The sequence below is a fragment of the Papio anubis genome, chromosome 2 (genome assembly GCF_008728515.1).
Source record: "Papio anubis isolate 15944 chromosome 2, Panubis1.0, whole genome shotgun sequence".
NCBI classification, from domain to species: Eukaryota; Metazoa; Chordata; class Mammalia; order Primates; family Cercopithecidae; genus Papio; species Papio anubis.
Genome location: NC_044977.1, coordinates 161,119,132 through 161,135,942, shown reverse-complemented (window position 1 = coordinate 161,135,942; position 16,811 = coordinate 161,119,132). Strand labels below are relative to the sequence as shown.

Sequence of the window (16,811 nt, the reverse complement as noted above, 5' to 3'; positions counted from 1 at the left end):
TGTCTTATTTGTTTTGATTTTAGGAGCTGGTAGCATAAGCATTCCTGCTTTCTGTCCTAATCCAATTTCCTCTGATAAAGATGTTACTAGAATGTGATATCAGACATTTCCCAATAAGAAGAACTTGAGAAATGGTTTCCTTCTGCTGATGTGCTGTGTAATCCAGTTGTAGGCACCTCTCTACCTGGGATCCTTGATCTCTCCTCTTCCCCTTTGTGCATGATATTTTTGTCAATTCCTGCATTTGAAATAATACCTCATCCTCCCATATTTTACCAGCATTTGCACAAGAACTTGCCTTCCGACCTGCCCTCATTTCCTCTTCTCCTTTCTTGTGAATACTCACTTTGCCAAGCCCTGGAAATATAAAGATGTATCAAACATACTTGGTCCCTTAGCAGTATTAGGACATGATGGTCCTAATACTGCTGCCAAACCTCCTAGCCACACCTGCTTCTTCCCTGGGCTGACCCAGGAAGATTTGTAAGGCCTCTGCCTTTTGAAAAGATGGTACCAGGATGGTTTACACAGCCCCTCCTGCTAGAGCAGGCTCCCTGGGACTTGTCTGGAATGCCCCTATATCGTGTTCAGCTTTTCCCCAGAGTTGCTTAAATTAGTGGAGTTTGCTTCCCATGCATAGATCCTTACTTTATCAATCACAGGATATTCCAAACATGGCCTTTTGCTTCTAGAAGTTTCTGGAATTCCTGCTGTGTGAGGTTTAATAGGCACAATAGTTGGATAAATGAGGCTTTTAATCACTTCCTAAGTAATTAACTCAATTCAGCAAATATTTCTTGAGAGCCTGTTCTAAAGCAGGCACTCACCTAAGCAAGTGGGACGTTCAATGACAAGGAATGAAGAGTCCAGTCCTGCCTTCAAGGAGTTTATAGGTGTTAGTGGTCTGTGTGTATGTGTGAGTGAGTGTGTGTGTGTGTGTATGTGTGTGTGTGTTACTGGGTAAGGAGGAGAAGTGGGGGATTAAGAAAGTCTTTCAGTAACTTCAGTACAAGGCAAAATATGATAGGTACCAAAGAAGAGGAGGGACTTGGCAGTCCAGGTGGCTAGAATGAGTGTCTAGGTGTGGACAGATTTGAGAGTGTGGAGGAGTGGTGCCATGGAGGAAACAAAAGTAATGAAAACCAAAGGAAGTAGAGTCATATGGCACCTACAGGATGGACAGCCAGCACAGGAAAATAAGGCTAAATAATTATCTAGCCTCACAGTTTGTTTTGACAGGAAAACTCAATGTGCCCTCCAGATGCTCCAGAAATGGGATAAGGCACCAGGGAGGCTAAGCCGAGAATTTAAGCTTTAGCTCAGCCATGGACTCGTTCTGTGACCTCAGATCCTCAGCTGGGTGTGCGTGAATGGTGCATTTGCAGCCTAAGACTGGAGACTGTGGTTGCTAAAGCTGTGCCCTTCTCCCTCTACTGGAGCTCCATATTCCGGCCAGCTTTTGTTGCATAGATCCTGAGTGAGGGATGCTTAACCAGGGAAACGGGAAGGCAGGCATTAGGGAGAAGGGAAACAGTGTAGAGGACAGAGGGAAGATGACCTGACCTTTATTTCTTACCATATTTCAGGACTTTTTGCTCCTTTGACTGCAAAAGGAGAGAAAGAGAAATTAAACTTGGTGGTTTCAGAATGCTATAGTTTACCATTACTTTTAATGGTAAAAACCGCAATTACTTTTGCAATATTTGTGACATGCTTGATTTAGGATTTAGCAGTCTAAGCCTCCAATAAACTGTTTACATACTTACTTCTAATCTCATGGATTCAAGAATTACACCAAGGCCTTTGCTGTGTGGTTATAACTCGCTAAATAATTTCTTTTTCCCTTTAGTGTCTGAACCTCTTAGAGGTTTGCAGGCTTTATCATGTGCCTTTATGTTTTGCTAAATTAAGCTTTCTCTCCCTACTTCACCAAGTCACTTTAACACCTCATGCCATAGGTTATAAAATAGATTGCCCCATAAAACAATACAGTTTCTCATTCAGAATGGTGAGATTTGTCTTCACAGATATTTTTAACCAAAGGAATGCAATCAGAAGGAGGGATGTGATTATTCATTAGTCTATTATTACCCTCTTATTTTGTCTCCTGGCAGTGGCTAGGGAGCTTTAGCCCCATCTGTATGTGGCTGATCTACATGTGCTGAACATCCCCACAGGAAATAGCAAGGCTAGCTGATTGTTGCCTAGCCCTCGGCATGTGTGCCTTCTCTTCAGATGTGCAGTTGGCTGTTGGTCCACCCTGAAGTGGGCTTGGGGTGCCCTTCCCTCAGATGTGATACTAACTTTGAATTCCCAATCAGCCTCTGAGAGTTTGAGCATTTGAAAGTGTGAGAAAGGGTGAGTTGGTTCACTTGGTAGCTATTCAAACTTGGAGTTTCTTTGGGCCCCAAGTCTAGTTTGGGGTATATCTCCTCCAGAATGGCCAATTAATTCCTTAAAGTATCACTCATACATGCCACTCTCTGCCTCAGGTCTTTCCATCATAGAATCACAGGATCAGATAATTTTAGAGTTAGGAGGAGCCTTAGAGATATGATTCAACTCTCTCCAAAGGGATCCCTACTATTATATCTTAGAGTCTGTATATTCTAAATATTTTTTCATTTTTCCTTTGGTATGGGAAACTTTGAATTTTGGAAAAGTTGGAAATTTAGCACTGCCTGCTGACTTCCTGCACCAAATCCAAACTTCAAGATGTTACAAAAGAGACAGGGAGGCTGAGCTATCAAAGGACCAAGAGTCATAGAAAATTAACAATTAATAAGCAGTGGCTTCCCCTGAATAACTACAGGGCTGGAAAAGGGGATTGGGAGTGGTAGAGCCTAGATTATAACACTGGACTTTTTCTTTTCTGAGAGGCTGCCCTCTTCTATCTCCATCTTATCTGGAGGAATACAAACTTTCCCTTTGTCACTTTGTTCCTGGGCATATATTACTTGCCAAGGGAATTAAAAATAAGCATATGAAAAAAATGAAAAAAATATGAAAAAAATTCATTTCAGAAGCATGAACAATAAAAAAGACAGAGTAATCAGAATAACTTATACCAAAACAGTGGAAATAATGGAAAAGACAAATAGGAATGTGAAGTGAAAATAGTGAGACATACTATGTTGGGGCAGGTAAGGGAATATTATTTGGTACCCAAAGGATGGCAATTTGGCAGTATCCAAAGAAACTTAAAGTAAATATACTTTCGACTCAGCAATTCCACATCTACAAAATTAAGCTATTGACACTATTTTGGAGCCAAGACATGCAAAGTGGGAATTTGAGCTGAAGAAAGAACGGGAGCAGAGCTAAGCCAAGGGATGTGTGCACGAATGGTCACCTGGGATATGTCCTATGGGCTCCAGTGTTCATAAGTAAAACTCTGCTGAGCTTTACTGGGTTGAGACAGCTTAATCTTACTCTCTAAACATACCACCAACCTAAAGAAGGATGTATACACAGCTCTGAACATTTATTGGCTTCGGAATTCACGTGGCTGTACAGAAAGGTCTCCTCTTTATCTTTGAATTCTTATGATCTCCTATATTTAAAGAACATCAGAGAAAATATGAAATAAGATCTCAAAATTCTGTTCTCCATAGAAAACCCATATTAATGGATTGTAAGACAATATTAAGATGCTAAAACTCCATAAATTTATCTACCTGTTCAATGAAAACCCTGTCAAAATCCAGATGCCTTTTTTTTTTTCATTTTCCAGAAACTGACAAGGTGATTCTAAAACACATATAGAAATGCACAGGGCTCAGAATAGCCAAAATAACCTTGAGAAAGAACAAAGTGGAAGGACTCACACTTTCCAACTTCAAATCTTTCTTAAAAGTAGCATAATCAAGACTATGTGGTACTGGCATAAGGATAGAAATATAGATAAATAGAATACAATTGATAGTCTAAAAATAAACTCATCCACTCATAGTAAATTTGTTTTTCATGAGGGTGTGAAGACAATTCAATGGTGAAAGAAAAGTATTTTCAACAAATGGTACTAGGACAACTGTAATTGTATATCCACATACAAAAGAGTGAAATTGTATCCCTACCTCACACCACACACAGAAACAACTTAAAATGGGTTAAAGAACTAAATGCAAGGCTAAACTATAAAATGTTTAGAAGAAAATATACAAGTAACCGTTAGTGACTGTAGGCAACGGTGTTTTAGATATGACACTAAAAGCATTAGGAACAAAATAAAACAAAAAAACCCCCAGATAAATTGGACTTTATCAAATTTAAAATCACTTGTGCCTCAAAGGACACATTTAAAAAGTGAAAATACAACCCACAGAATGGCAGGAGTATATTAGCAAGTCATATATCTGTGAAGCATCTAGTATTCTAACATCTAGAATATATAAAGAATTTTTATATTACAACAATAAAAGACAAATAACCCAAGTAAAAATGGGTAAAACATTTAAATAGATGTTTCATCCAATAAGAGATACTAATGGCCATTAAGTACCTGAAAAGATAACATCATTCGTCATTAGGGCAATGCAAATGAAAACCATTTATACCCACAAGAATGGCTATAATAACAAAATGGAAAATAAGTTGATGGCGATGTGGAGAAGTTGGAACCTTTATACATTGCTGCTGAAAGTGTAAAATAGTACAACCACTTTGGAAAACAATTTTGCAGTTTCTCAAAATGTTAAACATAGTGTTATGATAAGACCAAATATTTCACTCCTAGGTACCTACTCCAGATAAATGAAAACATATATTCACATCAGCAAGTACATAAGTGTTCATAGCAGTATTATTTATAATAGACCGAAGTAGAAACAACCCAAATGTTCATCAACTGACAATTAATGTTTTAAATGTTATACATCCATACAATGGAATATTACTCAGCCATAAAAAAGAATTAAGAATTAAGTACTGATACATACTTATACTAAATGAAAGAAGTCAAATATAAAGGCCACATATTATGTGATTCTGTTTATATGAAATGTCCAGAATAGGCAAATCCGTAGAGAAAGAAAGATCAGTGCCAGCACCTATAGAAGGGTGGCATGGGGGAGGGAGTGGGGAATGACTGCTATGGGTTTGGGGTTTCTTTTTGGGGTGATAAAAATGTTGTTTCCTCTGAACTGGGGGCTTAATCTAAATGATTTATAGGGTCTTTTCCACATCCAGCTTCCAATGATTCTATCAATCTTCCTTAATGAGTAACAATTTCAAAAGAGCTCTAAAAATCAGCCCTTATACCTTTGGTATCTGTTTTAAGGCAGATCTATTTTTTGAGTATTGGCCATTTTAATCTATTTCTATTCTTATAAAGAACAAACTCTGATTTGGTTAAATTCCTGAGATTTTAATTTCCCAGGAAGCGTTCTGATTGATTGTGAACTATGTGGAAAAACCAAACCTGAGGTACTTTGTGAAATTGGTCATAACTGTAAGTGAGGAAGCAGTATTCACAAGGACTCAGTGAAGGAAGAGACATGTGTAGCTGTTGGCTTTTTAAGCCAAATTATGAACATAAATGATAGTGGCATAACAATAAAGGGTAAAGAATAGTGACTATGTAAATTTTTGAGGACACTAATTTTGTATAAAGCTTATGACATAGTGGTTAAGAGGTTGGGTGATGCAATTGCTTTGTCTGGGTTAGTACTGTGGATTGATCTACCTCTTACCAAGACATTTGGTGCTTCAGTTTCCTTATCTGTCACGTAAGTGTAGTAATTGTACCTCCCTATAAGATTGTCGTGAGAATTAAATTAGATGACACTTGTCAAGCAAGAGAAAGGTGTTTGGGCCTTAGCCAGGGCTCACCAAACATTAGCATTAATATTTTCAACAAATACTCCAAATGCTTGATGAATTTTATAAACACACTTGGCACTGCTTGACAAATACTTGTTTACAGTGTACCATGCTCTAATACAACTATCTTCACAGTTATTTAATGGTAAAAAATAAAAATTTTCATATTGTAAATAATTCTTTTTTGCAGAACAAAAGTGAAAATCTTCACTAACAAAATGAAGATCCTGCTAATTATATTTGTCCTAATCATTTGGACTGAAACATTGGCAGACCAGAGCCCAGGTACCAGTATATTTTATGTTTATTATTATTTAGGAAATATTTTTATATCTCAGTAAACTTTAATAAACAGAGGGAAATAATTTATTTACTAAAAATCAAAGTATGCAGCATTTAGTAATTGTTATACAATATCAAACAAACTTAACTTGTCAAAGACAGCACAAAGCCATGAGAAAAAGTCATGAGTTATGTTGCACCTGGCTAGAAAAATTCAGTTATCCATTGATTTGCTTCAGTCTCAATATTACATGTCTCCATGGATTGAGTCAGTCCATTTGTTTATAGATCCATTTGAATATTGATCTTATAAATGAAAGAAAAGGAACCCCACACAGAAACAAATTCTAAGTATTTCATGACTAAACCATTGCCTTCCTTTCCTTTTACAAGCATGAAATATATATTTACACACAAACACACACACATAGTCATACATCACTTAACAATGGGTGTACTTTCTGAGAAATGCATCATTAGGCCATTTTGTCATTGTGTAAACATCATAGAGTATACTTATACCTAGATGGTGTAGCCTACTACACACCTAGGGTATATGATACAGCCTATTGCTCCGAGGCTGCAAACCTATACTGCATGTTACTATGCTGAATATTTTAGGCAAGTATAACACAATGGTAAGAATTTATATATCTAAACACATCTAAACACAGGAAAGGCAATACCTTGCACTGCCACATTATGACAGCTATGATGTTATTAGGTGATAAGAATTTTTCAGTTCTATTATAATCTTTTTTTTTTTTTTTTTTGAGACAGAGTCTCACTCTGTCACTCAAGCTAGAGTGGAGTGGTGCAGTCTCGGCTCACTGCAACCTCCGCTCCCTCAGCTCAAGCAATTCTTCTGCCTCAGCCTCCCAAATAGCTGGGACTACATATGCATGCCACCACACCTGGCTAATTTTTATATTTTTTGTAGAGACAGGGTTTCATTATCTTGCCCAGGCTGGTCTCAATTTCCTGGGCTCAAGTGATCCTACCACCTTGGTCTTCCATAGTGCTGGGATTACAGTGTGAGCCCAGCCAGCTTAATTATAACCTTATCAGGACACTATCATATATGCAGTCTGTTGTTGACTGAAATGTCATTACGTCATTGTGAAGCACACTACTGTGGGGTGTGTGTGTGTGTGTGCACATGTGTCTGTATAGGAAAAGAGAGAGAGAATGCATGAAAGGCAGGTTTTTCTACTCTATTGTAATTACTAAAAACATCATTCAAAGAAGCATTTTTAACTGTGCATTGTCACTGTGTTACTCTAAGATTTCCTGATGAATTTCTGAGTTACTTTGAAAGAGAGAGCCACTTGTTAGACATTTACTAGCACATTACTAATTTCAAGAGCAGCACGGCTGACCATGACTGCTAAGGTAGATACTATTGGCACCTCCCTTGCCAGACTTTTCTTGTCTGGCTGGTGCACCTACCTCCCAGCTACTGGGAATACTGCTGGCAACAGCTGATGGCTGTGCCCCATTTTCTCAGGGGAACTGTTCTCAGCTTTCCCACTTAACCAAAAGGTTCTGCCTGCAACCCTCTGCTCCTCTCCAACTTCTGGGGACGGTCTGCAGCCAATGACTGACTAATAGGATAGCACAAAAAACTGGCCCTCTTGCCTCAAAGAGGGACAGCTCTGCTGTAATTTAGGCTCCAGAGCCCTTTGCAGAACAGGCCAAAGCTAGACCTTACCTGATGACATGCCCTTCTCTGCTTGTTCCCTGTCCTGTCCTGTTTCTCTTACATTGCATGCCCTCAATCAAGCACTTTCATCTGAAATCCTGGTCTTAGACTGTGTTCTGCCACCTGAGACAATTGCTTACTCTATAATGTTTCCAAAAATTGCTGTAGTCCTCAGACCGCTTTGGCCCATTCTTACACTGCTATGAAGAAATACCCGAGACTGGGTAATTTACAAAGGAAAGAGATTTAATTGACTCACAGTTCCCCATGGCTGGGGAGGCCCCAGGAAAATTATAATCATGGCAGAAGTAGAAGCAAACATGTCCTTCTTTACATGGTAGCAGGAGAGAGAAGTGCCAAGCAAAAGGGCAACAGAAACCGTCAGATCTCATGAGAACTCACTCACCATCACGAGAACAGCATGGGGGTAAGCACCCCCATGATTCAGTTACTTCTACTGGGTCCCTCCCATGACGTGTGGGGATTATGGGAGCTATAATTCAAGATGAGATTTGGGTAGGGACACAGCCAAACCAGTCCAGTCAGGGACTTTCTGGGTTGGGACAAGATCAGAGTTTGGGGTTCCAGAACTAAAAAAGAAAAGAAGTTTATTGTCTCTTGTATATCTGTTGGCTAACTTTACTAAAGCCCTTTTGTTTGACATTTTAGCAAAGGCAATTATAGTTTCTTCTGTTTGACCTCCAAAAGATACTTTTCTTGGGATTCTGATGTATACTTAACACTAGGGCATAGTCTTAAATAAGTATTGTGATGTAAAATATAAAGGCTGAATGATAACTTTGTTTTTGCTTGTTGTTATTTTATTTTGATAGGGCCAGGCCCTGAGTATGCAGATGTTGTGTTTCTGGTGGACAGCTCCGATCACCTGGGACCTAAGTCGTTCCCATTTGTCAAAACGTTCATCAGCAAAATGATCAACAGTCTCCCCATAGAGACCAACAAATACCGTGTAGCCCTGGCCCAGTACAGCGATGAGTTTCACAGTGAATTCCATCTGAACACCTTTAAAGGCAGGAGCCCCATGCTGAACCACCTCAAGATGAACTTTCAGTTCATTGGCGGGTCCCTGCAGATAGGAAAGGCTCTTCAGGAGGCTCACAGGACCTATTTCTCTGCACCCACAGATGGGAGAGACAGGAAACAATTTCCCCCAATTTTGGTGGTCCTGGCTTCGGCTGAGTCTGAGGATGAAGTGGAAGAGGCTTCAAAAGCCCTGCAGAAAGACGGGGTGAAAATTATCTCCGTGGGGGTGCAGAAAGCTTCTGAGGAAAATCTGAAGGCCATGGCCACGTCCCATTTCCATTTCAACCTTCGGACAATCAGAGACCTCAGCACATTTTCCCAAAACATGACACAGATCATCAAGGATGTAACCAAGTACAAGGAGGGAGCCATCGATGCTGATATGCAAGGTAAGGAAGCCCTTGGTTGAAGAGGTGGCTGATCCCCAGGTGGTCTACATTTGTCCACTCTCACCTCTTGCAACTCATGTTAGGTTTTCATGATTAGCCATGTTGAAGTATTGGAAACTTCTACACATCATACCTGCTCACTTCTGCCTTTGCTTGTGCCATTTTTTTCTGACAAGAGCTCGATCTTATTGTACTCCTTTGTTTTCTTATAGCTTGAATAACTCCTGTCATGACATAAATCTCATCCCTACATCCTTTTCCTCTTGGAATCTTTCCTTTCTAATTTCTTTTTGGGTTTCAGTTCCTTGCACACAGCTTATGACAGCAGCACTTTCCGTTTAACTATCCATTTCTGTGTTTGTCCTCCTTTCCTTCCCCACCACCACCGAGCAAGAAACAGGTAGCACATGAGGGCAGGATTGACAACTTATCTCTCTATCCTTTGTGCCAAGCACAGTGCTTGACAATGAGCTGGTGTTCTATTTCTTAATGAATTAATACATGAGGATCTTATAGATAAAGAAATAGGATCACTGTCTATTCTCTTTCCTTCACAGTCTTGTTACAGTATGAGGCTCACAATAAATATTCAATAAATGCTTGTGAACTGATACATAGTGATACTCAGTGAGAAGAATGATAACCTTAGAATGAGACACTATTAGTACATGTTCATATTTCGTGTTCAACCAGGAAGAAGAGGGGATGCCCTCAGTGGTGCAGTAATGCAATGCAGTGGACTGCATTCTGCTGTGTTGAGCCCTGCATCTGCTGTGTTGTCTCATCCTGGACTTTTAGAGTTTAGGACCAAAGACTTTGGAGTCAGGAAGGTCTGAGTTCAAACCCTGGCTTGGCCACTTAGGACATTGAGTCCCTTACTTAACCCTGAGCATCAGTTTCCTTACCTGTAAAGTAAGGATAATAGTGTCTACCATATAATATGAGTGAGGTGGCTTGTATGGCATTTGGCACACTGTTTACTGTTATTAATAGTAACAACTATTTGCAATCAATACTGACCTGAGAAGGTCATTCTTGGAATTTGTTTAGCTAACTGTAGGGGATTCAGAGTAGATTGGTAGATTTATGAGAATTATTTTTAATTCCATAAATATTTTTGAGCTCTCACCAGGCACCAGGTACTGGAGGGATAGTGATAAGTAAGACACGCTTTCTGCCTTCTCAGAACTCACAGATGGGTAGTTCTTGGCAAGGTTGAGCTTATCTCTTAGCTAGCTTTCCACACCTGCAGTTCATCCACCTGTGCTTGGAGTCTATGTTTTATGTGAATTTGGCATACTTTCCCTTAGATTCCAAATTTGTATAACCACCTGCTTACCTGGCATCTCCTCTTCAATACTCAGTAGTTTCTCAAACTTACCATGTCTGAAACAGAATACAAATCCCCCCTGTAACTTGTTTTTCTCACTATCTTCCCTGTCTTGAAAAAAGACACCACCACCATTCACTCAGTCGTTCAGGCCAAAAACCCAGGATTTTTCACCACTTCCTCTTTTGTTGTCAATACTCACATCCAATTTATCCAGCTTTCTGTTCTACCTCTAAGTCATGTATCAAAACTATCCTTGTCATTCCATCTTAGCAGCTGTAATACTTGCCCAAGAATCCTTATCTCTTTCCTGGACTAGGACCATTGTTTCTTAATTATTATCCCTGAATTCATTATTTCCTCTCAGCAACTGGAGTGATATTTAAAATATTTAAATAAGATCATGTGACTCCCAGAATATCTGGGCCGTGCTTCCCTCTGGCCTTATCCATCAGCGTTTCCCCTCACTCATGGACTCCAGCTACTCTGGACTTCTTGCTTGTTCCCACCTCTGGCCGCTCTATCTGCCAGAATTCCTCTTCCTTCAGAACTCCACGTGGCTGAATTCCTCTCTCCAGTCATTTCTCAACCCATATGTGATCCTCTCAGAGAGGCCTTCCCTGATTTCTTCATGTCTCAGGTAAGTTAACCCTCCTTTAGCGACAGTGTAGTTAGTCAAGTCACCTGTTTCATTTCCTTGCTAGCACTTATTGCTATGTGAAATAATACAATCTAGTTATCTGCCCTCCCCAGAGAATGTGAACTTCCTGTGGTCAGAGATATTTCTGCTAACTTATCCCTGCATCCCAGTTCTTGAGAGTGGTGGTGGCAGTGGGAAAGGTAGCGGTGATGGTGGACATGGTGGTTCCTTCACTTCACTAGCAGTGAAGGTAGTGGTGGCAATGGTGGTGGTGGTGGTGGTGGAGGTGGAAGTGATGGCAGTGGTGGTGGTGATCATACCAGTGGTGATGGTAGTCATGGAGATAATAGTGGTGGTGGTCATGGGATATGGTAGGGAAATTGGTCAGAAGCTTTCTTCAGACAGAGGGAACAGCACATGGAAAGCTGTTGAAGTCAACGACCTTGTAAGTCTTATTTAGAATTTTGATCTTTTGTTCACTAAAAGAAAACAATGCTGTCTGCATCCATCATGACTACCTCTATCCTAACTAATGTGCTTGACAATGTAAAAAGTACCTTTCTCTCTCTGGGCCAGTGGTGTATACAACATAATCCTCACACTTTTTCTCTCTCCATAGTTCCCTTCCCCATATCCTGTCAGAAAGACTCACTTGCTGACCTCGTGTTCCTGGTGGATGAGTCACTTGGGACCAGAGGAAATTTAAGGCATCTTCAGACCTTCCTGGAGAACATTACCAGCTCCATGGATGTGAAGGAAAATTGCATGCGACTTGGACTGATAAGTTACAGCAGTAGTGCCAAGACTATTTCTTTTCTTAAATCAAGCACAACCCAATCTGAATTTAAGCAGCAAATCAAGAATCTTTCCATCCAAGTTGGGAAATCCAATACAGGGGCTGCCATTGAGCACATGAGAAGAGACGGCTTCTCAGAGTCATATGGCAGCAGAAGAGCACAGGGAGTGCCTCAGATTGCAGTCCTGGTCACCCACAGACCATCAGATGATAAGGTGCATGATGCTGCACTGAACCTTCGGCTGGAAGATGTTACAGTGTTTGCCTTGAGCATCCAAGGGGCTAACAATACCCAGTTAGAAGAAATAGTGTCTTACCCTCCAGAACAGACAATTTCCATGCTGAAGTCCTATGCAGACTTAGAAACTTATAGTACAAAGTTCCTGAAAAAACTCCAGAATGAAATATGGTCCCAAATTTCTACTTATGCTGAACAAAGGAATCTTGATAAAACTGGTATGTTTTTAAAAATACTTTTCTAATTATAAAAGTAATATAAGTGGTTACCTAGGACTGAGCGGGCGGGGGGAGGGCAGTAAGGATCAACTGTAATTGGATAAAGGAACTTTCAGGAGTTGTGGGAATGTTCTAAAGCTGGATTGTGGTGATGCCTATACAACTTCAAACATTTATCAAAATCATCGAACAATACACTTACAAGAGATCAATTTTATAACATGTAAATCATACCTCAATAAAATGTAAAATATATATGTTAATTATAAAATACCATAATAGTATGGCTTGACATACAGAAGAAAATAGAATCACCTGTAATTCTATCTTCAGATAAAACCGTTAATACTTTTCATGTTGTCTTTAGTCTCTTCCATCCCTCTCTCTTTCTCTCCCTCCCTTCTCCCATCCCTCCACCCCTCTCTACCTCTCTGTCTTCCTTTCATTCATGCACACACAGACAAACACAGAGTTTTTAAAAATGATATCACATTGTATATATCAGTGCTGTCCAACAGACCTTTCTGTGATGCTGGAAATGTTCTTTATCTGCGCTGTCCACTAGGTCAGCCACCAGCCACATGTGGCTACTGAGCACTTGAAATGTGACTAGTGTGATGGAGGAACTGAATTTAAATGTCATGTAGTTTTAATTCATTTTAACTTTTAATAGCCAGGTGTGTCTAGTGGCTGTCATAATGAACAGTATAGGCATAGAGAGTTGGGTAACTTTTATTAGTTACAACTATATTTGGGTGTAACCACAGAAGAAACCAAAATTACAGTGATTGAAACAGGGTAAGATTATTTTTTCTGTTTCACAAGTAAGTCCAGAGGTAGGCAGACTGAGCTAGTCTGGTACACCACAGTGTCAGAGACCCTGTCTTTTTCCACATTATTTTTTGCTGTTCGTGGGCTTAATTCCTAGGATCGTTGTCCAAAATAATGGCTCCAGGCATCACCCTCACATCCAGAAAGCAAGAAAGACAAAAGGGAAGAAAAAAGGGGCAGGCCTCTTCACCTTTTCTTCAAGGATGCTCCTGAAAGTTATGTGTACCATTTCTGCTTACATCCCATTGGCCAGCACTTGGTCATATGTCACACCTAAGTTATGAAAATGGGAGCTGGGAAATGTGACCTTTATTTGGGGAAGCCAAGCACCTAGGTTAAAACTGGCAGTTCAATTGGTGTAAAGAAGGAGAAAATGGATATTGGAGATAACTAGTAATATCTGCCTTACCCACTTTTCCATCATCTTGATATTATGATCGTTTGTCTGTTTCCTTAAATATTCTTTTGAAACAATTCCTTTAGGTTGAGAAAAATATTCCATATAATAGGTATACCATATTTAACAAAACATATCTTAAATTGTTGGATATATAGGCCAATGTTTTGTTTTTATAAAAGTCTTGCAGGGACATCCTTTTACCTGTATTTTTATGCACAATCATGGTTATTATCTGACATTTTGATCCTATTTTTTTCTTCTATCATTCCAGTGAAGGATCTTCTAGTTAAGATTCTTTGTGAATCTGCTATAGTTCTACTGAGCTCTTTTCAAAAGTACATGCCAAGAGATACTTAATATGACTTTGAGCTTATGTAATTCTGAGATATCTGCTGTCTTCACACATTTTCTCCATAGAGAAAATGCTTCCAGGCAATTGAAACTGGAATTTGGCAGCACGTAACATGGAAAGGAATTTTAATGTTCCAATGATATTAAAGACTAATTTTAAACCAGACCAGCTTCAATGTAATACTGGTATTAGGGCATAGAAGGGATGTGTGGCATAGTCTCTCTCATGAGTTTGCAGTGATGCCACAAAAAACTATTATTGTCATTACAGAAATTGTAAATGGGAAGATGTGGGACCAAAGCTAGGGTACAAGGCCTCACTATGTAACTCCTTAGTAATCCAGTTGTTTTAAAATGTTGGTACCTGACTTAGGTTGGGCTCCTCAGAAGCAGATGCCAGGAAACAATTCACATGAAATTGATATATTAGGAAGCGTAACCAGGAAAAAAAAAAGGAAATTGGTAGGAAAATGAGGAAATGGGAATAGGAAGGAAAGGACAACAAGAAAAGTCCTATGGATAGTAATGTTAGCTCAATTCCATGGTGTCATTCTAGAGATAGTGTATATCAAACATCATAGTTGTCCCAGGCAAGGAAAAAAAAATATATAACTAGAGAATTTACATTTAAGCACATGCAGGGAATGTAAATTTCTGGACACTTCTGGTTCAAGTGCCAGGCAAAGAAGTTTCCAGAAACTCAGGGGCAGCTCACCCCAGATATAGCATTTGCTATTGGGAGTGAAAGCAAAGCACCAGCAGCCAGTTTGCATAAAAATGGTAAGAGATTTGAGAAAATATAGGCAAAAACACCAACAGTGTCTGTTGTAAACTTAGAGTCTTTTGAGGAGCTTGTTAATAATTCAGTTGCCCAAGTGTCACTCTAAAACTACTGGATTGGTCTCTGAGGGTAGGGCCTGGCCCCATGCATTTTAGTGAGCTCCCTAATGAATTCAGGCTAGCAACATTTAAGACCTACCACTTTAGTGATGTTCCTGTGGTCTAGAGTGTGGTGGCCAGCTTTGCAATTTCAGAATGATCAACGCTCAGAGAAAAATCTATATCTGGCTTAGTCACTGCTATATCCACTACATCTGACACATAGTAAGTGTTCAATTTTTATTCCATAAAACTTCATTAAATCAAGGCTAAATTCACATTAATCAAACTCAAGCGACTGATGTATGGAAAAAGAATGACAATTCTCTACGTAAAAATGAGAGCTATCAATGCCCAGGGGCTTGGACATTCACATCTTCCAAGTGGTACATTCTCTCCCTATAGACATGCCAAATTAGAAGCTAAATTGTAATCAAAAGTCTGCGTGGGGTTGTGGAATCAGAACAAGAGAGTTATTGTAGTTTTATAATTGAAATGTTTAGTAGCATTCAATTGGGCAAATGTTTCTACTTTAAAATTAAATACATACATCTATATTTTTATATATATCTGTATATATGAGTGCACAGGTGAGGCCTTGAGCCAAGGGACACATTCTTTGGCACTGTTTAATTGAAATTTTGTAGTGATAGAAATATTCTCTATCTATGCTGTGTAATAAGGTAGCTGCTAGTTATATGGAGCTGTTAAGTACTTGAAATGTAGGTAGTGTACTCAAGGAGATGACTTTTAATTTTATTTGATGTTGGATAGTTTAGATTTACATTTCAATGGCAACGTGTGACTAGTGGCTAGTGTATTAGATAGCACAGCCCTAGGCAGGGATGGATGGGCATTGCTGCAGTTACCTACTTACATTTTTCTCTCCCTCATTGCTGATCACCACTACCTTTCTTTTGCTCAAGACTTAATTCTTCTTTATTAGATGTATAAATTAAAGCATTCTGGTTACTTTCAAGTTTTGTTGGCCTGGGATCAATCCTGTCTTCTGCAGATAACCACTTATCTTTGCCCTAATGCTTTATGTATTGATTTTATAGTTCATTTCTCAGGGTCAGATTTCTTTTCAGTATATCTGATTTCCTAAGGAGCAACTGCTGTGGGCTGAAGTAGTGTCAATAGCTATAAATTACCTAAGAGCTGTCAAGAAAACCAGATAATGACACACACAGCCAAAAATTTTGAAAATATGTTATTTCTCTTACCCAGTTTCTACGAATGACTACATAAAGTAGTAAATAGACTGCTAAGAAAGCAAAAGTAGTTTTTCATAGATTCAGCTTAACAAAGGAAGGAACATTGAGAAGTCTTTTATTAAAAAAGAAAATCGAACTCCTATGATATGCCAGGCCTATTGGGCAGAAGCAGAGAAATAAACAAAGTCTTTGTCCTCATGGATTACATTCTGCGGTAAGAAACAGGCCATGCTCATGAACAAATGAAGAAGGTAACTTCAGAAAGTAACATAAAGAAAATAAACACTGTAAGAAGATAGACAATGACAGGTGTGCTTTAGATAGGGGGAAGTGAAGACCTTTTTTAAGAGATGACTTGATAACATCCATGATGGGAAGGAAGCAGCCATGTGAATATTTGGGGGAAAGAATATTTCAAGAAGAGAGGAGGGTACGTGCAAAGACCCAGGGACACGTTCTGAAAACAGAATGAAGCCCAATGTGGTTGGAGCACAGTGAGTGAGATGAAGAATTGCTGGAAATAGGGTCAGAAAAGCAGGAGACAAGATAAGGCCAAGTTTTAGTTTTTAAGTTCCAAATGCAATGATAGATCATTTAAGAGGAAGAACAATGTGATCTAAGTTTAGCTTTAAATATCTTGTTCTAGTTGCTCTGGGAAAAAAAGATTATTGGTG

At 39.2% G+C, this 16,811-nt stretch overlaps 1 protein-coding gene across 3 annotated transcripts in view; it reads left to right on the top strand.

Annotated features, from left to right (window-relative positions):
• COL6A5 (collagen type VI alpha 5 chain) overlaps positions 1 to 16,811 on the top strand; it is a 130,617-nt gene that overhangs the window by 23,071 nt on the left and 90,735 nt on the right. For all 3 annotated transcript variants that reach the window (XM_021934872.2, XM_003895127.4, XM_021934871.2), the window contains exons 2-4: positions 6,011 to 6,105; positions 8,638 to 9,237; positions 11,827 to 12,459. In XM_021934872.2, coding sequence (XP_021790564.2) covers positions 6,039 to 6,105; positions 8,638 to 9,237; positions 11,827 to 12,459 — 1,300 coding nt within the window. In that variant the 5' untranslated portion in view covers positions 6,011 to 6,038. The remainder of the gene's footprint in view (positions 1 to 6,010; positions 6,106 to 8,637; positions 9,238 to 11,826; positions 12,460 to 16,811) is intronic.